This window comes from Parambassis ranga, chromosome 14 (assembly GCF_900634625.1).
Source record: "Parambassis ranga chromosome 14, fParRan2.1, whole genome shotgun sequence".
NCBI classification, from domain to species: Eukaryota; Metazoa; Chordata; class Actinopteri; family Ambassidae; genus Parambassis; species Parambassis ranga.
In genome coordinates this window covers 9,468,264-9,495,199 of record NC_041034.1, presented here as the reverse complement: position 1 = coordinate 9,495,199, position 26,936 = coordinate 9,468,264, and the positions used below count along the sequence as shown (strand labels likewise).

At 42.6% G+C, this 26,936-nt stretch overlaps 2 protein-coding genes and 1 long non-coding RNA gene across 4 annotated transcripts in view; 2 read left to right on the top strand and 1 right to left on the bottom strand.

Annotated features, from left to right (window-relative positions):
• The first annotated feature begins 707 nt into the window (after positions 1-707).
• sertm1 (serine rich and transmembrane domain containing 1) lies at positions 708-8,850 on the top strand. The gene is made up of 2 exons (XM_028422096.1): positions 708-811; positions 8,520-8,850. The coding sequence occupies exon 2, from the start codon at positions 8,536-8,538 to the stop codon at positions 8,848-8,850; it is 315 nt and encodes a 104-aa protein (XP_028277897.1). The 5' UTR covers positions 708-811; positions 8,520-8,535.
• A 2,145-nt stretch (positions 8,851-10,995) lies between these two features.
• nbeaa (neurobeachin a) overlaps positions 10,996-26,936 on the bottom strand; it is a 67,613-nt gene continuing 51,672 nt past the window's right edge. Inside the window, exons 32-62 of the mRNA XM_028420863.1 lie at positions 26,322-26,710; positions 26,028-26,164; positions 24,734-24,888; positions 23,908-24,034; positions 22,954-23,073; positions 21,949-22,082; positions 21,279-21,340; positions 19,968-20,032; positions 19,488-19,596; positions 19,214-19,380; positions 18,856-18,980; positions 18,624-18,770; positions 18,506-18,538; positions 18,076-18,212; positions 17,871-17,988; positions 17,390-17,492; positions 17,181-17,296; positions 16,617-16,729; positions 16,246-16,386; positions 16,029-16,148; positions 15,710-15,862; positions 15,414-15,578; positions 15,119-15,208; positions 14,323-14,515; positions 13,978-14,049; positions 13,536-13,691; positions 13,188-13,358; positions 12,989-13,090; positions 12,699-12,895; positions 12,436-12,587; positions 10,996-12,279 (exon numbers count right to left, since the gene is read on the bottom strand). Coding sequence (XP_028276664.1) covers positions 12,189-12,279; positions 12,436-12,587; positions 12,699-12,895; positions 12,989-13,090; positions 13,188-13,358; positions 13,536-13,691; positions 13,978-14,049; positions 14,323-14,515; positions 15,119-15,208; positions 15,414-15,578; positions 15,710-15,862; positions 16,029-16,148; positions 16,246-16,386; positions 16,617-16,729; positions 17,181-17,296; positions 17,390-17,492; positions 17,871-17,988; positions 18,076-18,212; positions 18,506-18,538; positions 18,624-18,770; positions 18,856-18,980; positions 19,214-19,380; positions 19,488-19,596; positions 19,968-20,032; positions 21,279-21,340; positions 21,949-22,082; positions 22,954-23,073; positions 23,908-24,034; positions 24,734-24,888; positions 26,028-26,164; positions 26,322-26,710 — 4,160 coding nt within the window. The 3' untranslated portion in view covers positions 10,996-12,188. The remainder of the gene's footprint in view (positions 12,280-12,435; positions 12,588-12,698; positions 12,896-12,988; positions 13,091-13,187; positions 13,359-13,535; positions 13,692-13,977; positions 14,050-14,322; positions 14,516-15,118; positions 15,209-15,413; positions 15,579-15,709; positions 15,863-16,028; positions 16,149-16,245; positions 16,387-16,616; positions 16,730-17,180; positions 17,297-17,389; positions 17,493-17,870; positions 17,989-18,075; positions 18,213-18,505; positions 18,539-18,623; positions 18,771-18,855; positions 18,981-19,213; positions 19,381-19,487; positions 19,597-19,967; positions 20,033-21,278; positions 21,341-21,948; positions 22,083-22,953; positions 23,074-23,907; positions 24,035-24,733; positions 24,889-26,027; positions 26,165-26,321; positions 26,711-26,936) is intronic.
• On the top strand, positions 20,639-26,781 carry LOC114445717 (uncharacterized). 2 transcript variants are annotated; one of them, XR_003671702.1, is made up of 3 exons: positions 20,639-20,875; positions 26,003-26,170; positions 26,547-26,781. It is a non-coding gene; the product is annotated as an uncharacterized LOC114445717 (long non-coding RNA). The 2 variants fall into 2 exon arrangements; XR_003671701.1 differs by having other exon boundaries at positions 26,003-26,203.

Sequence of the window (26,936 nt, the reverse complement as noted above, 5' to 3'; positions counted from 1 at the left end):
CCTCAGGATGAAGAGAAGCAGGCAGAGTGCATTTAGAAATTTAGGGGTATTAAAGGCTGTTACTGCCTTTTTTAACAGCCGCCCTTTCACATTCATCTGTCAGTCTGGGGCTCTCATTTGAACAGTTCAGCCTGCCAGCACAACAGCAGATGGTTATTGCTCATCGATGGTTACGGTCTACTGACGCAGTTTGCTGAGAGCAGTGACTGAGAGAGACAGACAGAGGGAGAGAGGTCACGTACCTCACACAAACACAAGAACCAAAGCTAATTGTGTGTAGGAGGTATGCACACAATACAAAATACTGATTTATTGATCCATCAGGCCATCTCTTTGCTTCACTCTGTCTGACAGTCCTATCCAGCAAATAAGTGTCAGGAGCATTTATACTGTGACAGTAAGGACACAAAAGACAGAGCAGAAAGGATTCGCCTGTTGATGTGATCAGAGGTGATGGGCAAGCAGAAAGAAATGTGTGAGGGAGGGGACAGGGGGGTCACAGAGACAGACGGGATGGGATTAGAATGAGCACTACTATATCTTTCCTCTTCTCAAGGAAAAAGACACATCATTCATTAGTTACAGCTTCTGTTAGAGGCCGTGTGTGTGTGTAGAGGATCCACATCTACTCCAATAGTTGTGCCTGTGGTGTGTGTGTGAGACAGAGAGAGAGAGAGAGAGAGGCAGAGCAGGCAGGCTCACAGGGAAGATCTCAGGGGCAACAGATCTGGTGTGCTCGGCTAAGAGACGAAACGCGGGATGGATTTCTGCACGACATGAGCGAGGAGCAGCTGCCTCACACATAATAACGGTCTGTAACTATATGTTTCTCAATAATTCCATGTAAGGCTTCAGGCAGCTTTTAATGAATATTTCCAAATTATTTTTAGGAGACAAAGACGGGATGGTGTTAATCTGATAACAGAGAATGATTTTTTTTCTGAACACAAAGAGCTATTATTCACCTTGAATTTATCCTTTCACTTCCCGGAAACTTTATCCAATAAGTTTCCGGCAAGTGTCACTGTCTGCATAGCAATAATTAAGACCGCTAGCTATGTTATAGTCATATGGAGAAAGAGCGAGCAAGAGGAAGATTTAAGAATAAAATGAAATAGTAAAATAAGTTGCAGCTTCAGTATTAAAGGGGGGAAGATTCATGTATGCATTGATTCAACAACCGAGCAGGAGAGAGAAAAAGGAAGAGGGAATGAAAGTGTCCTTTCAGCAGAAAGAGAAGAGAAACAGGGTCTGTCTGTGTTGATAATGATGTATGACTCAGAGAGTGATGTACGCTCATCCTAATAAACAGCGGGCTGCGCGCAGAAAGACGGAGTAGGTATCACATTTATTGGCAACTGCACTCAGAAGTATCAGGAGTAACAGATATGAGAATGAGGTGTAAAAATTCACCTCACCACAGGGATGTACTAACAAGGACACACAAACGCATGCAGGCGAATACACACACACACACACACACACACACACACACTCAAACATCAAAGCAGATCTCATTATCCACGCTGGCCACTGACCAAAAAAAAAAACGTCCAATACTTCCCATTCATAATGATCACAGCCGTCTGCTCAGGGTTTAGCTCACGTTACTTTCCTGCAATGTGGCGTTTTGAAAATCCTCACATTCATGCTCTAAATAATGGAGAGAAACAGATAACAGTGGAGCGGTTGAGCTCGACCCCCAAGCAGAGCTTTCTTAGAGATGTTGTTCATTTAAATGTAAAAAAGTAATGAATAAAAACATTAGTTTATTGTTTTGTGAACTGGTTCCAATTCTTCTATTTCTCCAAGAAAAAAGGTGCTGTCAGTTTACTGCATTGTTGTCAATAATAAATCCAAACTGCTGAGAAATAGGATGTTATTGTCTTGGTAAAGCGGTGAAAGGGAGTTTCTGACGCACACTGAAGCCTGACTTTCTTCATACTTTCATCATTCCTGCATGACCTCTGTGTGGGTTATCTGTGGTATTTGGGGCAGCTGTAGCAATTTTAAATTCATGTGGTTGAGCCTTATCTCAGATCAGGCTTAAAGAGTGAGATTTTTAATGTGTTTGAAATACAGGCTACTTTTATCTCCTTGAACTGTTTGTGGAGCTCACATTGTGTATGTTCTGCACATATGTGAAAATCATGCACCAGATTTCCCTGGTTCCTTCCTGCTCATTTGCCTCTTGCTAAGCTTGGCTGTGTTAGTTCAGGCATGTTGTGTGAATACAATATGAGAATATATGCACACACACACACGACATGCACACGCTCACACACACGAACACACGATCGCACAATATGGCCCAAATGCCATGACATTTTGCCACACAGGGATCTTGTCCATTATTCATGAAGTGAAGGGCTAAGGCCAGAACTGAAGTGACAACAGAGCACAGCGCACTGGGAAGTTTTTAATAAATATTTGCATGTGCCACATACACAAGGATTGTGAAAATCCCAGTAATGGCCAGAGCTATTTTCTGTCACAAGCATCTCAAGGTTATTAGCAAAACAGCACAACTCAAGGCTGCTAGTGTTTGGCCAAACCAAAACCAAAACTTAAAAAGAAAACATTTACACCAGTAGAGATTAAACCTGCAAACAAATGTAGAAAAATAGGATTTAGGTGACACGGCAGTACAGGACAGATAAAATAAAATACAAAAAAAAAAAACCATCAAAAGAACAGGGCAACAGCGCAGGATATTTATATGGACAGGCCACATTAGATGAGGCAAATTGAGCAGAGAATCACACTGAGCTGATGTGAAAATGAAACGGGGTCGGGAAGGTGGGCAGCAGATTGAGAAAGTGGAGCAGAAAAAGCAGAAGGTCTCAGGAGGAGTATGGCTGAACAAACTCCACCATCAGACATGTTGAGGAGTGACTTGCAGTGATGCTGTGGGTCAAAACAAAGAGGCTCGACAAAGGGAAGCTTGCAGAGTCAAGGCTTGGTGTCTGAAGACAAAGACTGGTGGCAACTAAACCATCAAGCTTAAGTTTGAGCAGGCAGAGAGCAAAGGGAAGAAAATGACTGAACGCACAAGGCAGAGGGTACAATAGAGAGTAAAGGCTGTGCAGAATGTATGTAAAGCTCTTGACATAGCAAAGGCTGATACTTGAAAAAAGGTCCTAAAAGCAACTGAGAAGCTAGAAAACTCGAGATAAGTATAAGAAGGCTGAAAGGCTGAACTTCTTACAACCCCGACTGGGAGTAAGGCTGTTAAAAAAGAGCACAGATGTAAGTCTGGTGATGTCCAGTCTGAATAGTCTCTTTTTACCTGTGGCAGCCTTTACAGGCAGTCCAACAGTGAAGCCATTCTCACTTTCAAAAAGCAATATCAGCTCAGAGGGAGGTGAAAGAGCAGCCGAGATCACACCTGAGTGCACCTGAGACGAGCTAAGATTTCCGTGCTCTGATGGGAACTGACAGCCAGAAGAGAAAGCAGCAGCTTACATGGTTTCTATTTAAAAAAATGGAGGTGAGCTCAAACAGTCAGGTGATGTCTGAAAGAGCAAGAGCTCTCAGGACTGCCACATCAGACCTTAACTTGTGTTATATTGCCACCGTTTGACTTCTTCCAGCTGCATGTGTAAGAAAAGGGGCAGCAGGGTATGAAACAGCTTTCGGTACGTTGTAACCTTCAGATACAAACAGACCCATTTGATGTTATTCAGGTTTATATTTTAACCGTTAAATTCGACCAACTGTGATAAAACAGCTGCAGTGTAGCCACACTGTCATTACACAGCCCAGAGAACAAATGACCCAAAAATGATGCCAGAAGAAGAGTGAGTTTCACACGCAGCAAGGAGCAAGGAATTTATTCTTCCAGCCATAAACCAAAAAATAAGACACAGACTCTGGCTGCGATAATCAAAGTATCGTACAAACAGTGCTCGTGGACATTTGTGTGCTTATAGATGCATAAAACATAATCCCTGCTTTAAAAGGGAACTTGAAGGAGCAGTGTGTTAAGTTTTGTGCCATCGAAGGTGCACATGCTACCAAGTGAATCCCCGTTTTCAAACCTATAGATGATTTAAATGTAGAAATTAGGGCTCCCACAAATATTTGCCACTTATTGATTACAGCGATTAGTGCCTCGTCATGATGACGCATTTTTGTGTGAGACTACTCTCACCATCACCCGCAAGCGCGCACATGTAAGCCCACAATAACAAATGTGTAACAAAGGCAGTGGTATTCAGTTAAATGAGCGGAGCAGCACGTTCCTAACAGTGGTTCAACATCTGTCACCATAAGCCAAAGTACGAAGAAAGCCGAAGAAAACGCCGGCTACAGCTGTGGTATACATGTGGTACGTGGTATATACCACAGCTGTAGCCGGCGTTGTGGCCTCGCGCACGCATAAGCGACGTGCATTAGCTGTGAAGCGTGGCGCGTTGGTTGTTGCCATAGTAACTGGATGTTTGCTCGTATTAAAAGAATGAACTCCGACTGGATAAACTGCCTCCCGATCTTTATTTACGGACTCCACAGCAAGACAGGAAAACATTACAGCAGCGAAGTCTCCTCCAGCAGATATTGGAAAGAATTCCACTCAGCCGAGAATCCGCGATACGTTTGGTCAGTGTGCTCCTTACGACCAAACTAAGCGCCGGAAGAACGTAGGTTGATTTGCACAGACATACATTTAAATGTGGAATTGTCCGGTTTGTTTGTTGGTTTTTCTGCTGCTGTTCTACAGTATGTGTGAAAACATGCACTAGTGTGGGACATATTCCAGTCACAGGTTCATTTGCACAGACACATTTTTTTTAACTTGAAATAATCACTGATGTGACTTTTCTGAACTTATTTGTCCTGTTTAATTTTAATGTTGATATGCACTCCTCTTTGACCTTAAGATAAGAACATTTGAAGGACAAAGTTATTTTAAACGTTTGCTTCATTATTATTTTTGAAGCAGTTTGTGCATTGTGCATCTGTTATCAATACATATTTCAAACATGGCTGGTTTGTGCCTAATCACTACTTACCAGCTTAACCTGTTAGAATGAAGTAGTTAACTTGACTGATGATTTGTCAGTATCATTTTAGAACAATGTGGCGATTTAGAGTCAAAAATATCAAGTGCAATTGTCATCAATTTATCCTCAAATTAATCGTTATCAACTAAATGGCACAATTAATCGGGATTCATTATTTTGCCAATATTGCCCAACCCAAGTGTGTGTGTTCACCCGTTCCCACGTCTGCCCGAAACACATTACCGCCAAATGTAAACACTTATTCCACATCGACCTACAAATGGCTCATGCGGGTTTCAAACCCAGGGCCTCTTGCACCCAAAGCTGATCATTCCGCTACACCATGTACCAGAGAATCATTCTCTGCCGCAAATGTGCTACACTTGCATGCCATGCGATGATAACGAGTCATCAAATTACTTGTTGATACATTTTGCCCTCGAACATTACTCAAGTACTCGTTGCAGCCCTAAAAATGATGCCAACAGAGGACCAGGACTGATAGAGGCTATAACTAAGATAAGACACATGTGATGACACAAAGATGGATCAGACTGGTGACCACACACAAGACAGGAATAAACAACTCCATATCCAATGTGACATAAACCTATATATAAGCTAAGACACTTTCAGTGATCATTTGATTTTCCTGGCCAAGGACACATCATTTTCCCCAATTAGGCCTGTGTAGTCCCTTTATTGCATTTGCAGCTATTCCTAAGGAACATATCTACCGGTATTTATTATGTGTAGGTGTGTGTGTGTGTGTGTGCGTGCATACTGTATGTATGACCTCTTCAGACTCAGCGGGGCTGCACAGCCTGCCCTCTTAAAGTAGATTAGCTTGAAAAAGAACTGAGCGTGCCTTGTTGCCTGGATACAAAAAGCATCATTAAGCACAATTATCAGCCACTTCAGCTCACAATGAACAAGCTTCATCACAGATTTCAAAACAACATTTCATTAACAACAACAACCTACACGCAGAGCAGCAAGAGTAGGATGGAAAAGACAAGATGAAGGATGGGAGATAAGAAGTGAGAAAAAAAGAAGATACGAAGTATAAGAAGACAAGTCAGCACGCAGGAGTTCAGTTTGACATGAATGTGTAGATATTACAACATTTGACTGACATACTTTGAGCTTTTCAAGAGCGAAAATGAAAAGAAACTTAATTACAAGTGCAACTTGATGTGATTGCCAAAGTGAGGCTGGCAGAGAAGAGGAAAAAAAAAGACTGGGAACAGCAGAAGGAAGGAGGGGCATTGTCTAGACGATATGAGCTGACAAAAGAGCAGAGGCAGTGTTCTTTACACTGGGTAGGGATGGCCACTGGGAGCATTTGTTAAAGAAAACAGAACTGCCAAAGAGCATGCAATCACAGAAAGACTGCAGCCTAATGCATCCCTCTCATTATGCTGTGCGTCTCCCTAAAGGTACTTTGTTCTGTAAATTAAAGAAAGCAGAGCTCTTGTCAAATGTACCATCCAGAGAGAGAGACAGAGAATTGAAAGGAGTGAATAAATGGAGACGAAAGCAGTCTGGGGACACAGTGGCTTTTTATAAACACCACTAAAGTGGCAAATTCTCATCTGTTATTTACATTAATGTCTATTAATGTCTGCTACGTCACCATCTGTTCTGATTGAGATCCATGGCCCACAGATGGGTATATGCATTTACAGTATCAAGAACTAGTGTGCACAGTTAGAGCCAGAAACCAAAGGCTCCACTGATGGTGATATCACACAGACGATTAGAGATTAGATTTCTGCATCAGAAATACTTTATTAATCCCAGGTGGAGACTGCTTACGTATTATTACAGAGAAAAACAAATGAGTCTGACATCTTAGTGGTGGCACAAACGTGTTGTTGTTTTTTACCAAATAAAAACTCAACAAACCACAAATTAATATTATGAATTACAGCCCAAACAGAAATGATCACCTTTGCTCTGGCAGCTCTGCTAACTGATTAAGACCGGAATGGAATAAGAATCAACTTCTACTGCGTAAAGCAGCACAAACAGTAAGAACACACACTCAGTAACACACTATGCCACGCTTCAGACCTATATTTAATCTCCAGGGTTTACTCTGCCTCTTTTAAACGTCACCAAACAAAGATCTACAAAAACATATTTAATTATGAGTCACACCCTGTCAATGATGAAACAGATTTCACATGTTTCGTGTCACTATGACAACCTTCTATTCTCAGAATTTACTAAATAAAATGGTCTGTTGACAGCATCTGTACTTATTGTACCTCAAAGGCTCCTGAAGACTGCAATTAACATAGTAATTTACCACACTCCCATGAATATCATTCAATGCCACACACATGGGCACGATGAGGAGTGTAAAGGGCTTGTGTAAATGGAGAAGTGAGCATACTCCACTGTGAGATGAAGAGAGTGTGTGCTGACCTCTCCCTTTCAATCTGGTCATGGTCATTTTTTCTCTCCTTTGAAGTGTCTGTCTCTGCTGTCATTGATCAAGTCAAGACACATCAAGACTGGACTAACCCAAATACAAAACAGCCTCCTTCTGCCTCTCCCTCTCTCTCACCAGTTTCTACATTACACCGCTCAGTCATATCCTCGAGTCAGTTTGATGTCATGCAGTAATTTATGATGGAACATTATTAACAGTATTAACATACAGTGGAGGAGGACTGGCTCTCAGCCGTCTTTGTGAAAGCTGATTATGAGGACTTTAATTTCATCAGATAGGGATTCCTTCATTAATGGGCACAGCTTCAGGCACCTTCAGGAGCCTGAAAGGCGTTCAATGGGACAAGTACTCCCCCTGCTGTTTATTACTGCCTGGTTATTAAAATGGTTCTTTCAGCCTAAAAATGTGGTTAATTTGCGAACAATTTTTCATGTCATCTTAACTTTCAATTACAAAATGCATTTTTATTCTTAATTGGTGCATGAGAATTTAATAAAGATTCTACCACAGCGCAAGCTCTGTTCATCTGCTGCTCCGTTTTTCTGTCTAGTTTTTTTTGATGTGTTTTCTCGTTTAGTTTAATGCTAGATGGGCTAGATAAAGCAAACCCTCTAGGGCAAAGCAATAATGATCATTTTTTTGGTCAGTAATAACCTCTGGAAATAATTTTGGTGATACTTAATTTTCTTGAACTCCCCCTATCTGATATGAGGACTAGAAGAAATATTATTTGCTGCCATAATTTGTCTGAGCTGGATCTGGGGCTCTTGCAGTAAATCGTTGGCCCAGAATCAGAACTGCAGAAGTGCTCTCTGTTTTTTCTTTTAATCTCCAGCCAAGGCAGTTTGGAGGTTATGTGAGGCTCTGGGTGAAAGCTCTTGTGTCAGCAAGCATCTGCTATGCTGAGGTGTCCTGGAGGAAGAGACCAAATCTATGACAGCAGCTGCAGACAAAAGAAACTTTCTCCTATAGGTTGTTTAAATTATGCATGTTGAAGTTGTAGTGAAGTGTGTTTCGACTTATCTTTCTTTTTTCTCTCTCCTGCAAATCTACAGTGAAACATCAGCCAGGATGTCAGGGATGTACGTCCCGCTGGTGGACCACAATGAGACTGGAATGTCTTCAATAGACAATGGGACTTTCCTTCATTTCTCACCAACCTCTGCATCCACATCAGAAGCTGCTGCTTCATCTCCGGGGCGTCCGGGCAGCATTTACGTTTACGGATGGCTCTTTCTCGGCCTGCTGACTTTTTTGCTGACGGTGCTCGTCATCTCCCTCCAAAGGCTGAAGAACATCATCTCCCCATCCTTTTCTATTCCTGACTTGAGCAGCGAGGGAGAAGGCTCCTTCACTGACATGGAGATCTGTAGCATCTCATCTTAAGGGTCCATCACTGTCCACCTAAAGGAGATGGGAGGGAAGACAGGCCCTCAATCCTGCATGCTTACATGCAAAGTACATGGAGGCCCAACAACTCCCCACTGTGACATACAAAAACACTTTCTCAGTCACAAAGAAGCTGACAGAATGGTGTTTAAAATAATGCATGCATATTCTTATTCTTATGGTCCAGTAATTCTGGGATGACCATGCAGTGAAAACATGGGTTAATGTGATGAAGAGGTGCTGAGAGCACAAAGTGACTGAGCCTTTATTCAACAATGAAGACAAATGAAGCAGAGGAACTGGTTTCAAAATGATATTTTTGCCACTTCTTGTACTGTTGTGTCAGATTTAAGTAAATCTTTGTACAGCATGTCTCATAATGCTTGTAGTGTAAAAATAATATTAAAGACCATTGCTTTGTACAGAAACATATGCATGTGCCTCAGTTAATCAGTAAAGCTTTCGGGATACATTTAAAAAACTAAAACTTTGCACATGCCAAACTGGTTAACGTCTGCATAAAGAAGATTGCACAGCATATGACACAGAGCTGCTAGTGTGGGTGTGAAGGTGAAAAAGAATTACATTTTGCAGTCTGTTGACAGACAGGCACCCTCTGACTCCAGCTACAGACAGACCAGGTCAAAAGTGATACGAAGTACAAGATGAAATTCTAGTCCTGACAGACAGGTCTCCGAGCATAACGGATTACCCACCCTGACCTGTCAACTCATACGGCATCTCCATAGAGACAGAGGGGTGAGGGCTCTGTGCAGCTGTCAGCATCATCTGTATTCCAGGTTTGAACTACAATAATGGTTCTTAATCCTCATAATGCACCAGCTCCTTAGCATTTGTTACAACATGTCCTGGACTCAGGCCTGAATGTTTAAGGTACTGCTTCTGTTGTAGTTGCATTAAAGAGTTAATTTGAAGTTACTAAAATAAACTCAGCACACCTCAGCCAAAGTTTGACAGAAAACAAGCCTGAACTGCAGTTAACAAACTGCTAACCTAGCATGTTGGCACTAATTAGCTACTACTTAGCATTAGCACACATTAGCATCAGCAGGTGTTTACTTACCAGTAGAGGATTGGAGATTCAGCGTCACAGAGCTGCTTCTACCCTGTCAATGTGCACTACTCTTGTTTTTGCGGCTCGCTTGTTAAAACTTTCCGCCATGATCAACCATGGTTGAGCCAGGTGTGGATGCGCCCCTGCTGGGCAGCAGCAGCACCACTTCCTGTTATAACCACCAAAAACAGGAGGCGGGGCAGTGCTGGGTTTAAAAGTTTAAAGGCACAGAGACAACCTAATGGACACCCAAAGGCAGATTTTTGGTTTAATGGAGCACAAAATATGTTATATTCAAATAATAACTTTGCTAAAATATGTGTTTTACAGCAAAAAAATATAGCAAAATAATAATAAGCAAAATTTAGGCCTGCTGTTAGTCCTGTTTAATCCCATATAGAGAAGTCTAAAGAGAATGTTTGTAACTTCCTGGTTTGTTCCTTTTAGAAGCTTTACAGGAGGAGGACCAACATCCTTAGGAAAGAAAATGGAAACTGATTTACCGTCTGTGACTCACGTCTGAAAGAAAAATTCAACAAGTGTGGTTACCAAACAGTAGTCTATTGACTCATTCCTTATGAGGACTCCTTTTAGACTGATGATCAAAGCTACACCAAAATGCCACCAAAGCGTCTTGCTGCTACAAGAAAAACTTCATTAAAAGTAAAAGAAAAGTCATCAAATTCTTTGCATATTTTATTTTTCTTATGATTTTTTTTCCAACTCACACATGTCATATTTTACATCTTTGCAATAAAACATGAATACAATAGTTTTTAGGGTTTCATAGATCCAAAAATATTTAACCTTTTTTTGGATACGTAAGTTGAACCTGTTGATAGAGTATGTGCATGTGCGCATTTGATCAAGATGGCTTCACACATACAGTACATCTCACACCTCATCCTCTCTCCTCCTCCTCCTCCTCCTTCCTCCCACCTCTATCAGCTACAGAATCATGATATTGCTTACAACTGTGAGGTTGTAAAACTTATAATCACACATGAGCTCAACGCTTTAAATACAAACATCAATGCACAAATAATCCCGTAGGAAAATGGACCTAAACGAAATGGCAGCCGACCAGAAAGAACCAAGCTAATAAATAATGATATGTGATTGGTGCAAAGTGCAAATACAAAACAAACTTTTACATTGATTTGATTCTCTTTTTTTTTAAATAATCAACAAATGTGTGTATGTGAAGGTTTCCTTTGCACTTTCAGTCTTATTCAGCTGATTAAGTCTCCAACCAAGCCTGAACCAAGACCATATGTACATATTTGACAAAACAATCACCAAATATACAAAGGAAATCATGTCAGTCTTGTCAGTGGTCGTCGTCCTTGGTGGCACTGGCAAGAATCTCTGTATCATTACCTTCTCCTGCAAAACAATCGCCGTCCTCCAAACCACCGCTATTACCATCAGTCTTTTTGAACATTATAATAATAATTATTACACAGTATTTTACATACAGCAAGTCATTAATAAATTAAAGGTGATAAGCGCAGTTTGTGTAGTGAAAGAACAAGTGTAGACACTGCAGGAAGCAGAGCCTTATTTACATAAAAATCAGATTTAACCCTGCTCTGGGTAAAAACAAAAACATTTAAATTTTAAAAGTAAAGAGAGAAAATCAGAAATTATACCTCCAGGTAATTTTTTCAAGGGTAAATTTAAGATCAAGCCAATAGCACCGGTTTTAAATAGTGGGTGGGGCTGGTTCAATTCTGGATCAGTTTACACACATAAAACTGAAATTTATAGTCCACCCTTGTAATTCCCATATTGAGCTACCCTGAAATGAAAAATAACATTTAAAATAAATTAAAAAAGGGAAAACAAAACTCCTGTCGGTGAAGAATTAAATGTACCAGGAACAGCAACTGTACCAGTCCTGTGAGTGGTACGGGCATGATCGACCTCTACAAGGTCTGCTTGACTTGCCCCCCCCAGTCTGCAGTCTACTTCATTAGCAGGTATTGGTGTGTATCTTCGGGGGCGTTGTGTGTCTGTGATAACACACGTGCGTGTACATACACGTGTGCACAGAGGAAGCTGTTCTCACCAGCGCTGTCGCATCCTCAAATCTAGTAAACTGCACAAGGGAATAGAGCCTAAGGTCCGGTACTTGTTTTGCCTTCGTCTCGGTACCTGACGTTTCCCCCCATGTTGCAGATACACAGGAGAATGCGTCACCTCTTCTCCCACTTGCTCTCCTCCCCTTCTCTCCATCCTCTTCCTCACACTGTCCACCTCAGTACCTGTTCTGGTGTTCGTAGTGCCAGCGGTTGAAGTCTATGTTGAATGCCACAATGCTGCCGGACGCCATGCCAGTGATCAAAGTCCTGAAGGGGAAGAGAACACAAAAAATTACAACCCCACCACATACACTTCCCTGGCCCTATTTACTTTCACATCTCAAATGAGAGTTTGGATAAAATTACTGCCCCATTACTGATAGTTGAGTATTCTCTGCTGTCCCCTAAGTGATCCTGTTTTACCTCTGGTCATGTGAGAGGTCCATGGCACGGATGCCGGCATCACAGCCTGGATAGATGTAAAGCTGTTTGAAGTCACATGCTTGCCACACCTCCACCACTCCGTTATCACCTCCTGTCACCAAGTTCTGCCCGTCACTGCTCAACAAAATCGCCTGGAGGGACAAAAAAGCAGAGGAGGAAAGGTTAAGAAGACAACAGTATATATTTCATGCTGTAAATAAAATGGCTATTCATGCATAAATATATATCCAGAGCAGCCTTACCCGTGTGGAATCGTTGACCTCCATTTGTGCCAGTAGTTTTCCATTTATGCTGAAGTTGCAGAAGCGGCCTCTCTCATAGTAGATGATGCAGTGTCCCTCGCTGGACACTGAGATGAGACGTGGTCGTTGGCACAGCTCTGGACCCTCCAAGGCCCGAAGCAGGTCCCCTGTGATAGTGTGGACCAGGCACGGGCCCTCTGAGCAGCAAAACCAAAGCAAGCTGATAATCAGTACTATAACAGATAGATCTGAATGAATTTCATATATGACACGTGATGTGTGAGACAAACCTTTGGCTCCACTGATAACCAGTCCCAGCTCTGCACACACAGACACACACACCACCTCGTGGTCATGTCCTGTCAGTACTGCCCTTGGAGCAGGGTAGTCACCTGAAGGAAACAGAGTCGGACATTCATAATCACACACCTCTGCTTAGAATCCTTCCCTCACTGTAACCTGTTCACACACACACACGTCACCACTCACTGTTGTTCGGGTTGTCCCCTATAATGTGGTGTCGTCCACTCCAGTACCACAGAAGAAGAGTGGCATCTCTGGAGCCTGACACGATGTAGCAGTCTCCTCCAATGTAGGACTCTGACCTAGCCAGGCACGTCACCACATCCCAGTGGCCAAAGACGATCTGGGTCAGCTTTCCTGTGGAGAGGAAGGAGGAAGACGTCAGTGTGTGTCCTCCGTCCAAATGTGTGAAGGTCATAGGATGAGGATACAAAATTCAAGGATGTCAAGCTGTTTACTAGGAACTCAGAAATACAAAAAATATAAATAAATAGGCTGCTACTGCTCAACATGCCTAAATAATACAAAACCAACCAGTTTCAGTGGAGTAAACACGGAAGCTCTTGTCCCAGAAGCCACAGACGAGGATGTAGCGGTTATCAGCAGTAACAACAAAACAGTGTGTGTTGATTTGGATGCTCTGGTCCACCAGGTCGGTAATCTGACGTTTGTTTACACCCGAGTTGTTTGCTGCATGGGAGTATGGAAATGTTAATAGGTTAATGAAGACACACAAAAGATGACTCTAACCTCTAACTTGATCATTCATTACAAAGGTCAGTGTGCACCCACCAGAATATGCAGCCTGTGTTTAAACATGTGCACATAAATGCAGCATGTACCATGTGACATATTGACTACAGTTCTTCCAGTGACCTGGTTGCCCTCATTACTGCTTACAGAAAATTGGATCCCTAATAATGTTAATACAGCCTGCTAGTAATGTTGCAGGCACTGTGTATGTCTGTGAACTGACCTATGAGAGGGTCCATCTCGATGGGTAGATGATGAGCCTGTTCTAGGGAGTATCCTGGAGCTCCACGGAGGCCTGAAAAGTTAAAGGGTCAAATATTACACACGCTTGCATGATTAGGAATAAATTATCAGCCACACCCACTGAAAATCAATAGTAAAAATCACTTGAGCTGCTGCACAGACCACCATCCGTACCATGATTAATTACCCCCTGCCTGCGGTGTTATTGTGGTTAATTGAGGATTTAATTAAAATTAAATACTTCTATGTCAACATATCCATGGGCTATGTAACAACCACCCCACTGAAATGACCTTGGTGGTGATTTTTTTAATGACTAACTCACCGACTGTGTTGTGCCACCGGTTCACTGCAAACAGCCGGCTACATGTGACGGTGACGGCTGCTGGTATGCTGAGGTGGGGGAGCGTGTTGGCTGCAACATGCGTAACGGGGGAGTTCGAGGGAAACTTCAGCACCATGATGACATCCTGCTGCATCTGATCCTTAAACATTAGAGGGCTCTGAGGAAGGAAACACTGGTGAGACAGACAGAGAAAGAAATAGAGGGCCAGAGAGGAAGAGAGGAGGGGCAGAGCAAGGAGGGGAGGGTTGGGGGAGAGGTGGGAGGGATGAAGACGAAGGAAGAGGGAGAGACAGAACAGATGGGACAGAGGGAGGGAAGGGAGACGGTATATTAGTGGGAGCAGAGGGTCAGAGCAGGTACACACACTGAGGGTGGCTCGAGGCCTTGGAGAGGAGGTGGAGGCACTGGTTGGTCGGGGTTCAGGACTGACGGGTTTGGGTTGACATGGATGGCTCTGATGTAGAGACACTGAGGCCTCGTACGGCTGAGGGTAGCAGGGAGGAGAGAGGCTAACACGTACATACAGGTGTATGCAATAAAATCTTACATATCCATACACCTGGGGCTAAAGAAAAGAGGTGCACTGGGCTGAAGTGAGATGATGTAGACTCTAAGCAAGAATATGTCAAATAATAACTATATATAATAACTAAAATAATTCACTAAAACAACTAGTATTTAAATAATTGTTTTGTAGCCATATATATATAGAAAATTAATGCTATATATATGGCATTCATTCCAATTTTCTATTTTGCCATCAGTTTATTCTCACCAGGTGCATGGCGGAGGAGCGAGGTGGGTGTGGCTCTATGAGCAGCTGGGAGGGCACCTGACCAGAGACCTGAATCTGCATCTCAACCACCTAGAGTCAGACAGGAGGAGAAGAAAAAAGAAATTTACACAGATTTAAGTAACAAGTTTCTACATGCAGCTGAAGTAAATAAATGAAAACTATTGTCTGTATGATAATTGAAAATCTGTCTCTATAGTGGCACTAGTAGCTTATGAGGAAAAGAGTTTTGCTTTGAAATAATGTTTGTGTGTTGAGTGCTGCCGTGGCAACCAACCTCGCGCTGCACAGCATCTACATTGTCTAGACTGAGAGCTCCCTCATACGACAAGAAGTTGAACACGTTGAGGGCTCGGACAGCTTCTGGCCCCCGCTGCTTGTAGCCAAATATTAGATCGATCCACTGGTGAAGCTGGCATGACACAAACTCACTCTCCAACGCCTGGGAAGAGTTTGAAGAACAGCGAGAAGAAGACAGGGATTAAGAGTACACTCTGGATTGTGTCAATGGATTAAAAGGTGAGAGTAATAACGTCGAGGTGTCTTTTAGAAATGACGGCCTGCGTCTCTCACCATGCGGTTAATGCGGACAAAGTCTTCAGGTTTCTTAGCCCAGACAGGAAGTTCCACGTCACACACAGGAACTCCATCTTCACGCATCCCAAGCTCATACTCATTACTGTTGACAAACATCTCTGGCAAGTAGTAGAACTCTGGGATCAGCTCCTAATGGACACAACAGGAGCATTATTAAGTCACTAAAGTCAGGTTGACCAGTTTGAGTGGTTTGAATTATTTTGAAGTCAAATTGTTTGAGCAAGCTCTTCTCAACTTCAAACGTTCTGTACAATAACGTTTTTTAAGATGACAAACGTTGGTTGTTCCTTGTTACCTTGACATCAGCAGTGTCCCTCTGGCAGTTTCTCCACGAGCGACCGATACCAGAGAAGGCTCTCTCCGGATGGTCGAATTTACAATCATTAGCGTTGAGGAAAAATGTGGTGAAAGGCTCCTATAGACACATAAACAGACACAGAAGCCTTAAATACAATACGTTCAAAGGGCTGCTGAATGTTAAAACAAAGTCCAGCTGTACTACAGTCACTTACTATTCTAAGCATCCACATTAGTGTTGAGTGAGCGGTAGAGTATAAGGTTGTATAGTGATGAGAAGGTGTGCTGTCATCATCCCATGTCTCATAGCGCTCTGCGTAAAATGCTGCTCTCTTGGGATTCAGCGCACCGATTGGCTGGAGGAAATCAGAGAGAAACAACTGAGTCAAAGGTAATAATAGGTAAGGAAATAGTCAACAACACAGCATGCTTCTTCAAATGTGTCCATGCTTTGCCTTAGTATGTATAGTGTACAGTATTAGTAAAAAGTGACTTCTCCTTTATCGCATAAGTGTAACATTTACAAGTAGCACACTTAAACACCTTGAAAGTGTGTTTAATGTGCTGTGTGCCTGAGTGCTCTAACCTTGGAGAGGTCCCTGAAGTTGCCAGGTAGAGTGAGATCAAGTTCCTCTGAATCATAGTTGGTCAAGACCCAGGGGAAGACGGGGTACTGGTTCAGATCATTATAGGTCCTCCCTACAGATGGATGGGAGAAAAAAAATGAGAGAGTGATTTATTTTAGTAGAATAGCACTTCGTGTAGTTGTCTATTCATGTAGTTTCAGGTCAAGGTGATGTAGCAACAGATCACAGTTTCAACATTTCTTGGGTTATTATAATGCAAAGTGCAAAAGAAGCAGTTGTATAGCTGACAGAAGGTTTTCTTATTTACAGTTCTCCATTTTCTTGAGTTATTTTTGAACCAAATAGCACAGCAGAAACTGTCAAAGCAAATAAATGAGGTCACATTAGTGAAATCATATAACAGAAAATGTCAGTAGTGACAGTAGAAAGAAAGAGAATAAATGAAATAGCATCCATCAAATTATTAAAATGTTTCAGCTGAAGATGAGAAAAAGTAGGCAGGATCATGTGATTGGTCACTGAAATGTCCGTGCATTATTGAGGGGAACATCTGCAATAACTACCTGCAATAGTGTTGAGGAACATGAGGTACTCAAAGTTGGAGATCTCTCTCCTCTGCCAGCGCTGGGTCATATTAGATGACTTGAAGAGCTGACGAGGAGTGGCCAAGGAAATCCGCCTGGGTTGTATACACACACACACATCAACATATATTTTATTTTATCACTCCTGGTACTCTCACACAGAACACCTGCCTAAACCTTGTACATACCTGGCCTGTGGCAGGCCATAACTCGTTCCCACCCCCACTCGTGGGAGACTGTAGACCACCCGTTTGACTGTGGCCTGGTCAGGGAAGTTAAACATCACAGACGCTAGACAGAGACAAGATACAGTCAACATTTTCAGCTTTTGTTTCCTACATCTAACCAAACAGCAAAAGAAAACTGCAAAGTCAACCATCTGTAAATTTAAACTAGCTTATACCAGACTTTGATTTCAAACAGGACAAACCCTACACTGCTGTAAAAGGTCCTGTGTTTGACTGTGTGGGTTTTGTTGCTCTTTCTGTTAGAGGCAGCTATTGCTTTGGCTGTAAGTAGTCTAACAGCTGCCATGAGACTGTTCTCACCTGAGGGCAAGTGGACTCGTGTCAGTGCTTTTCAATCTCATCTATAGTTGGTTTCCCACTGTGGTGTGTTAAAAATGAACTGCAACCAGTCAGTATGTTAATAAAAACTCTGCAGACTCACTTCTATTGGCCATAAAGACTTCCAGGCCAGTATTCTGCAGCAGGTAGCGCCTGGAGAACACAGCTCGGATCTCACTGAACATCCACTTGCCATGCAGACCCTCTGTGTAGGCCAGTACCTGTCAGGATGGACATCATTTTCATTTTTAAACTATAGTTTCTTTTTCTGTTTAGTAACAAAAATAGGAACGGTAGCTCGCTCTCACTTTAGCATCCGTCTTCTTGAAAGTAGGATCGTCTTCATCTACCTCAAAGTAGATCTCAGTAGTAGTGATGGATAGAGTGCCTCGAGCCACCACCACCGGAGCTACCAACTGAGCTGGGGTACTAAGAACCACAGGGCCTTGAGGGACAAATGTATTACTCATGTGTTAGTACTTTACATGTTCACAGGCTCTTAATGCAGAGTAGCAATACACATCACACCAAACGAAATATTAGGGCGCATTAGATTCATTCCATGTTAGTTGGCATTGATCATTTATTGGCTTCTTCTACTGTGCCTACTGCTGTAAACAATTCATCAGGATTAAATTGGGTCTGATTTTCCTCAGTTTTTAGTAAGTATATGCAAAATTATGACTTCTTGATAAATCAGCCGGATGGTTAGTGTAGCTGCAAAACTGTCCAACTTGCCTTTGGAGGTAAAAAGTCTTGGACGTAAACGTACTAAAAACAAGAGTCATAAACAGTTCACTCTTTAGTCTGAGTGTAACACAGCACATCTTTTTGTGACTTTGTGTCTTTATCTCACCAGCAAGGTTATCAATCTCTTTTTCCTGCAGCAGACTGACAGCATCGTCATCTCCCTCCAGCATTAACTCCGCCTCCGGGTTCTGTGTCACCACCGACTGGCTGCGGAAATTCTTTTTGGACTTAACCTCCTCCTCCTCTTCTGTACCTGTGAATATTGTGCGCACATGAGAGGATGCAAAAAGCAGGCAGTGTGCGGTGCAACATTTTTCATCTCAATACAAATCCATTACCATAGTCGTCCAAGGCTTTGAGTGACACATCGGCATGAGTAGATCCAAAAGCGTTTCGCACAAATCTCCGTCTTCTCCTCAGGTCGTCCTCCCAGTAATCTAGACGCCAGAAGTCGTGTAATTGGCTGAAGACACGAAAAAAGAAGGGATAACGGTAGAGATGAATTTATGAGAAGAGACATGAGACATGGTAACTAATAAATGGAATAAAAGGCAGTATGTGAAACTTTATAGCTGAATAGATAACGTTCTTCCCGAGGACTCAAGCAGTGTAACGTCTCTTGTCAGGTGACATCCGGTAACCTAAAAATGTCCCAGAGTATTATCTGACACATGGCGCCTCACAATATCCGCTCACCTCTGTGACATTGTCCCCCATGCTCCGTGCTTATTGGTCAGGATGTTGAGGATCTTCTGCTTCAGCTGGTTGGCGGTCACATGATCTCTGTGCTTGGCGGCACTGATGAGGTGATCACACATTTTCTCCTCCTCTCTCCGGTCTGCGGCGTACTGAGCACAGTTCGACTGGTGGAGAATAAGAGGTTAAGAATTAAAACAGGGAATCGAAACCGAACATTTGTACAGTCTGTGATGAGAGGGGATACTAAGAGTGTCACTATGCGTTTGAGTACCTCAAATTCAGCATGTTTGTGTACATCCTCAGCCCTCTGTCTGTTCAAGATGAACTCTGCTTCGTTGGCAACACGCACAATGTGATCCTTCATAGCGTGGCACAGGAGTCTGGTGAAAGAGTGAGAAGAACAATGAAGCAAAATACAGATACAAGGATTAAAGGCAGCATATCCATTTAGATTACACATTAAGTTCTCATATGGGGTATATCATTATTGTTATTTTGTGCTACATCAAAGAGTTTAGGGCAGATCACAGGCTGTGAAATTAGACCAGCACACATCAGCTGTAAACTTAATTGCCCTTTAATGCTTCGACTTCCTGCTGAACACACATGGCACTGTGCACTTATTCTGGCAAGGTTCTCATTAGGGTTCTATTGCACTCATTAGTTGTTAAATACTGATAACAGTATTAGTGTTAATGTGTGAATTACAGGGACTTATGTGGAGAGATAATCAGTTGCAGTGATGGATTACCTTCCTTCATTGATGAGCTCAATGAAGGCCAGTCCAGCATTCTTCTGAATGGAGTTTTGCCACTCCTAAGTGAAAGAGATAGAAATTAATTAAGAGTAGAGTACAGTGCTGTTTGTTGGACAAAACTTTTTCAGCCACCGTGTACTGAAAATGGAATTTAAAGGCAGTTTGCAGCTAATATAAATGCATCTTGGTTGAAAGAGTTTGTTGTGAGTAATCAGCTGATCAACATAATAAAGGGCATTACTCCAAAGTAAACATACAGATTAATCATTTGCCAGCAGTGTAAACAAGGCATGCTACTGCAGAAATGCTCAGAATACAGATGGAAAACATCTTAAGAGCTCTCCAAGTGTCAATGAAAATGCAGCCGTCTAAGCATATGAGAGTGCTTAATGTGTTATGTGTGTATACGAGAGTGGAGACTTCTGAGAAGAGTAAGAGCGTTGCTGAAAGCCTCAAACTATCAGAGCTCCATTAGCTCCACTGGCTCCAGAGACCGCGAAGGACACGTGGGACTATCTCCTGTTACATCCCCTCCATCCAGGGGATCGATTTTTGGGCTAGGGTTCGCTCTCCCGGGCCTCTAATGGCAGACAAGGCCGGAGCCAGCGGTAATACTATACATGCTGACGAGCAGCCGCTCATAAGAGTGGAAAGGGAGTGTAGAGGGAAGGGAGTGGTGAGAGGAAAGGACAGTGTGGAGAGAGGCAGAAGATGAAAGCAGTTGCTACTGAACTGAACACTGACTTAAAATAGAGGAGGTCTGAAGATGGAGCAGGACAAAGGCAGAAAAAGGACAATGGTGAAGTTGAGACAAAAGAAACAAGAAGGGCCCAGAAGACAGAAGATGGGAGAAGAACTTTGTAACTTCAAAGAAAATCATAAGAAAGGAAAGCTTTGTGATGGTAGGTGTCATTTTGTCTTTTGAGCATTATTAAGGGAAACTGAGATGGTGGCTTTGTATGCAAGATAGATTAATGAACAGATAACCTCTTATATTCATTAAGCTTTGGCTTTTTGAAGAACAAGACATGTTAAATGAACGTGGCTGACATGAAAGATTCTTTTTGTGGCATTGATTTTAAAGGAAAACTATGGTGTGATGATGCACATAAGCTGATATTATATTACATCTGCAGTGCGCCCATTACACAGTCGACCCTGCCTCACAGGGCAGATCAATAACAGCCTCCTGTCTGCATTAAACTGCACTGATGGTTAAAAAAAGACTTTTTATTTCAGAATTAGATAGAAACGTGACAAACTGAAGGCCGCATGAGGACAGTAGAGAGGTAAGGAGTTACCAACCTGAGAACAGAGCAGCATTACGAGCTCCACCACAGACGTGCTCGACTTCATACACACCAGACCTGCAGCACAGACACATACAGCACAGTCAGGAGCCACTCTTTTCTTTCTGACACACACACCACCCCGAGCCATAAAAATATCATCAAAGAAGACACTGTAGTGTCAGTGCTTTTTGCTATTGTACGCAGTCAAGTTTATAAAAGGCATGCCACAGAAAAGACAGGAACAAACAGTAGAGAAAGGAGAGAGGAGGAGGAGGAAGAAGAGGGAGAGAGGAAGCAGAGCCAGGGGGAGGGAGAAATCAACACTGAGACAGTGGATCACAAAAACAGGACGCCAGGAAGCAGGTGGGCAGGAGGAGGACTGCAACACATTTAGTACAATTTATAATATAAGTCATGTTTAAACTTAGCATAATCTGAACTAAAATTAGTCACATAACTAGCTAGCTGATTGGAAACAGAGCAAAAAGACTGACTTCATACCTGCTGGACGAATGATTGAAGCAGCCAGCTCAAAGACACTCACTCACTCATTCTCAGCCTCTCTCACACCCACACTCTCATTCGCTCTGTCTTTTCCTCCCATACATTGCGGTGAAGGACAGTGAATGGGGAGACTCCACAGAGAGACGCCAGTTAGAGAAAAAAGGAGCCGTGTACAGCACCTGTACCTTCTATGAGCAGTTCCTGCCCATGGCTACCCAGCAGCGTCCTGGACAGGAAGGGAGCGAAGTCCACAAAAATCTCCCTCAGCAAGGGGGCCACCTTCTCCAGAGCGCGCTCCAGCTTGGTAGTGATGCTGCGGTTGGGGAGGGGAATAAGTGAAAAGACAGATGAAGAGAATAGAAGTGAAGATAAAAAAAAATATGACATACAGATGACGGCAAGAAGCAGGGGGGGGGAAACTGAGGGGATACTGCAGTGAGAAAAAACATGCATGAAAGAAAGAGAGGCGAGAAGAAGCTTTGAGGGGACAACACAGGAAAAAGAAACAGGAAAAGGTGTGAAATGAACACAGAAGACGCAAAAAGCTACAGAATTAAATATACTGTATGATGATGGTTTGGAATATAAGCACTATGTCTGGGTTAGTAGTACTACAGTTAAAGAGGCTCTGAAATGAATGAAGCTGCAAGTGCAAGAAAAACTAAACCTGCAACAACTGTCCTTAGTTACACTTCACTCAGAGTATCAAATATATACATTGTCTTCTGTGTTGCAAATGCTTATTTAGAGCTTTTACATGTGTAGAAATGTGAAGTAAAAATGCTCTATTCTGCATTCATGGAGGGTATAAAGAACCATGACAGCAGTGAAGGTCATACTGTGATTTCTTAAACAGACCTGTGTGCCTAGTGTTTGCAAATGATGAGTTTGGTTTAACCTTCTTCAAGTACAAAAAGGAGGTTAAAGCAGTTTGACTCAGGTCTGATCTGGAGTTTGGGGTTAGTGTGAGAGGACAGCCATGCCAGAAATGACAAGACTCGACTGAGCTGCTGGCCTGAAACAAAAGTGATGCTAGCTGCTGGAAGCAAAAAAAACGTCTGGTCCTTTCTTGCATGGCATTCTGGGAACATTTAGTAGTGGTGGTGGTTGGGGCGTAGCAGAGGGTGTGTGGTAGAGGTGGGGCAGAGGGAGGGGGCATGGGGACAGGATGAGTTTCTCCTTGCCTAAAACACTGTCCTGCATCTCGGGGGGCTGCCTGGAAGCCTGCCAGAGAGCTAAAAGACTTGAGCTCAGGGGGCGTCTGACCGCTGCGCAGCGCACACTGCGCCACCTCACAATAGGCACTGCAATACAAACCACACACACACAAAAACACACGTGCATACTGATTAAGGAACACATGCATACACCCACCTACTCATATGTGTGCACAAGTATTATGCTAACACGTGTAAGTACAGTGACATAGTCATTCATTTTCAGTACATATTGCTGATCTTACTTAGTCATAATAATAATAAATAAAACCTACACAGTGCAGAAACACAAATGAAACACAAATTTATGTTAACTACAATTTCATTTGCATGTTGTCATATATAAATTATTACATGGTGGTGGTGTCATACTGTCCTGTAAATTGTGACATTAAAACACAATGGCCATGTCAGTGATGAGGTGCAGCACAGTGTAGACTGAGAGAAATGTGTGAGTAGCAGCTAGAGGACTATTACCATCGATATTAGTTTTAAAAAGTAATAACAGAACCGAACCAGAATGCTTGTTATGTGTGGTAACTCACTCTGGAGCTGGCTTTTTTTATGACTTTCATTTGCCACCCAGTGCAACGATTATTTTAACATGTCAGAACTGTTTTTGTTCTCTAATATCAGATTTCTGTTGTTACCTAATTTCCCCCTAAAAGCACGTAGGTGCGCAACTGTTCCCACTTTTAGATAAAGACTCATCTAATCCTCTAATGTCAGTAATGGCTGTGTGAGTGAATTCTTTAGGGGGAGGGAGGGTGAAGGGACAGGAATGAAGTGGAAAAAAGAGACAGGCACCCAAGAAAACAGACAAATCAAACAAAACAACAGAAACCCGAAAGGAAAAACAAAAACAAAAGAGTGGGAGGAAACGGAATGACTGACACAAATACGAGCTGTATTAGCTCTGACCTCATATTCTCCATTGTGTCTTCTGGCATCGGTGCCACTGTCTGCACCGCTGGCAGATTCTTACTAGTTGCACCGTTGACAAAGGACGAAGAGGACGAGGAGGACGAAGATGCCGAGTCTGTGGCACCTGGACAGAGCCGAGAGACATCAGGCAGAGAGATAAAAAGACATAGCTTGACCATGATTAGCATGCAGGATAATAACACAGGAAATGTATTAATGTCGCTGATCAGTAGCAACTAAATTTAATTTGAATAGTATTTCACTGAACATGCTGCTGCTTGTCTTCTGGTAATGGCCCCCGTTTGCGAAAATAGCTTTGCAATCAATATACAGAATCCATTCCAGGGAACAAATCTCTTCCTCGTCCATTATGCATGTATGATGCAGTACAACTCAGTAGGCCTCACAGCTACATAGAAAAAATGTGCTGAGCAAGATGCTACAACAAACAACACTAATCTGCATGTCAGCTGATCTGTATGTGATTCTCATCTTGCTAAATATATCTAAATATATCACATTGTATTAAAAATATACTAATACTCTGCATCTTGAAACCTTGAACACTGTATGTCTCCAGTAAATCCTTTGACCCAAATGTGGCCCTAAAGTAATCAGGTTTGTTTCTAGCAGTCAAAGTAACAGTGAGTCCTGCTTGATTGAGCAGCCTTTGACTTCCTGCAGGCCTTTTACACAAACACCTTTGTCATCCTCTAGGTGTCTGTCAGCTGCCTCTCAGTGAACCGAGGCAGTGCACACATTTATATTCAGTAGAAATACCTGAAGATGTGAAGAGGTTGGTGTTTGTTATGTAATGTCCCACCTGTAGTGTTGATCATGCTCTTGGGTGTTGCTGTCGCAGCAGCAAAAATGTTGGGCGTGCTGCCGGCAGTGGAGGCTCCGCCAGTGGTGGGCGTGCCCACCGTGTTGACTGACAGGCTGCCAGGTGGTGGCTTTTTGACTGGAACCACAACACTCCTGTAAAAGATGACACACAAAGGCATTAATGGTGTATTTACAGCTTCACTGTAATAGCTGAGTGTCTTGTGTTGGTCTGAGCAAGCTTATATTGTGAATGAGGGAATAAGATGTGAAGGTTTACTGTTGGTTTATGTCACAGTATCAATATTTAGATCAATTAAAAGAGTCAGTTGTTTGACCTTAAGGAATAATGGAAGCAAGCTAATCTTTCCTAAATGTTTCTCATTTAAGGACATTCTGCACCCTGTCGTCTCACCATATAACACCATGCTGGGGAGTTAGGACATTCTGAGATTGATTTTAATGTCAAATATAGATTTAGCTATCACACATTTTATAATGTCTTTGAAGTGTCCTTTGCATAGTAAGATGGATCCATTTTTAATTGATTTAAGATGTTTCAGTAGGACATAAGTAATGCTGTGTGTAAAGGGGGCAATACATCTTAAAATCACAACTAAAATACACTTTGTCAAAAACAGCGCCGTTGTAATTGATATGGTCTGATTGATTAGCCGTATCAAGTCTGTCTGACGTATCAGGACAGGCTTGATACATGGGGTGGACATCTTGCAGATGGATATGGAGCCATCCATGATCCATGATCCATTCTGCGCATCGTTCTCGATCAATAACTCAGCTCTCAAGGACTGCGACAGAGCGGGATCATGGCGACTAAGTGATGCAGAGGAAACATTAGCAGGTCATCACTCAGTGGGAATTCTAATGTGGCAACAGTTTGGACAAGACGCAGAGCGTAAAACCTCCCTGCAGATTTCTATTCTGTCACTATTCAATGCCAAAAATTTGAGGGTTCAATCAAAAAATATGACAATGACATCAATGCTTCTTCTATTTTTATTATTTGTGTATTATCGTAATCAAACACCAACATGGATACTTTCTTCCAAATAGCTCTGTTCAAAGGTTTGATGATTTAATCACCCCCATGTCTACAATTCTTTTAACACTTATGAACAGCAATTTTAAAGTTTTAAACATGTACATGTATCAGTATGTATATCAGTACTGGCAGAAAAGATCCATCAGCCAGTGAATGTATGAGGCCGTACTGGCTCTGATACCTCTCTCTTTTTTCTGCCTCTTGTAGGACACAAACAGTAACGGTGACTGACCTGTCGAAGGAGTGGAACTGCATGGGCAGCATGGGGTGTGTCTTCAGGGCGGGGTCTGGGTGATAGGGTGTCGGCCCAGACTCTGGACCCAGATCCCCACCATCAACGGGAGCTGCCACCAAGCTCTTCAGGATCTCCTGCAGGTCAGGGAGAGCAACAAATGTGGTGACCAGAGTGTAAGAGAAACGCTTTAAACAGAACACAATCAGAAAATTGTGCATGTTTAATGAAAGGTGCTTTAAGAAATAAAATAATCTAAGCACTCAGGTCTGAGTGAAGGTCTCACAGACCCACCTTGACATTGATGCCTTTGTTTGTTTGACTGATGCTGGAAATGGATGAAGGTTGAGCTTGGCTGGAGTTGGGGGTGGACCCGGGGTTGTGGGGAGAATCCAGAAGGCTCTCTTGTGACCTCCTAACATCAGACAGACTGCACAAAAGATCTGTGCTGCCTCCTCCCCCAACTCCTCCTCCTCCAATGTCTCTGTCTCGGTCTCTGTCTGTTTCTCTCCCAACCAGGCCGAGCCCGAGCCCCAGACCCATCTCTGAGCCATTCAGTGATCCTGCCACATGGCCCTCCTCTCCGATGCCAGAGTCCGTATGAGGGAGACCGGCCCGGGGAGAGTCATCGACGGGGGTCGGGGTTTGTTTATCCCGATCGGAGAAGGCTGTGGATGGGTGTTCTGGAGGAAGGAAAAAGAAATAAAGGACACAATAACATGTTTAGAGGATAAACATTATATAATTAAATAAATACCACCCTGTTTGTGTGAGATGAAATTTTACCACATATTTTCTGTTTTGTAACAATGATTCTTTGCCATGTTTTCCTGCTTGTACGCATTTATTTCTCTGCCAAGTAATATTCTCCTTTCTTTCTGCTTGTCTCTTTTTTCATGACAAAGGTAG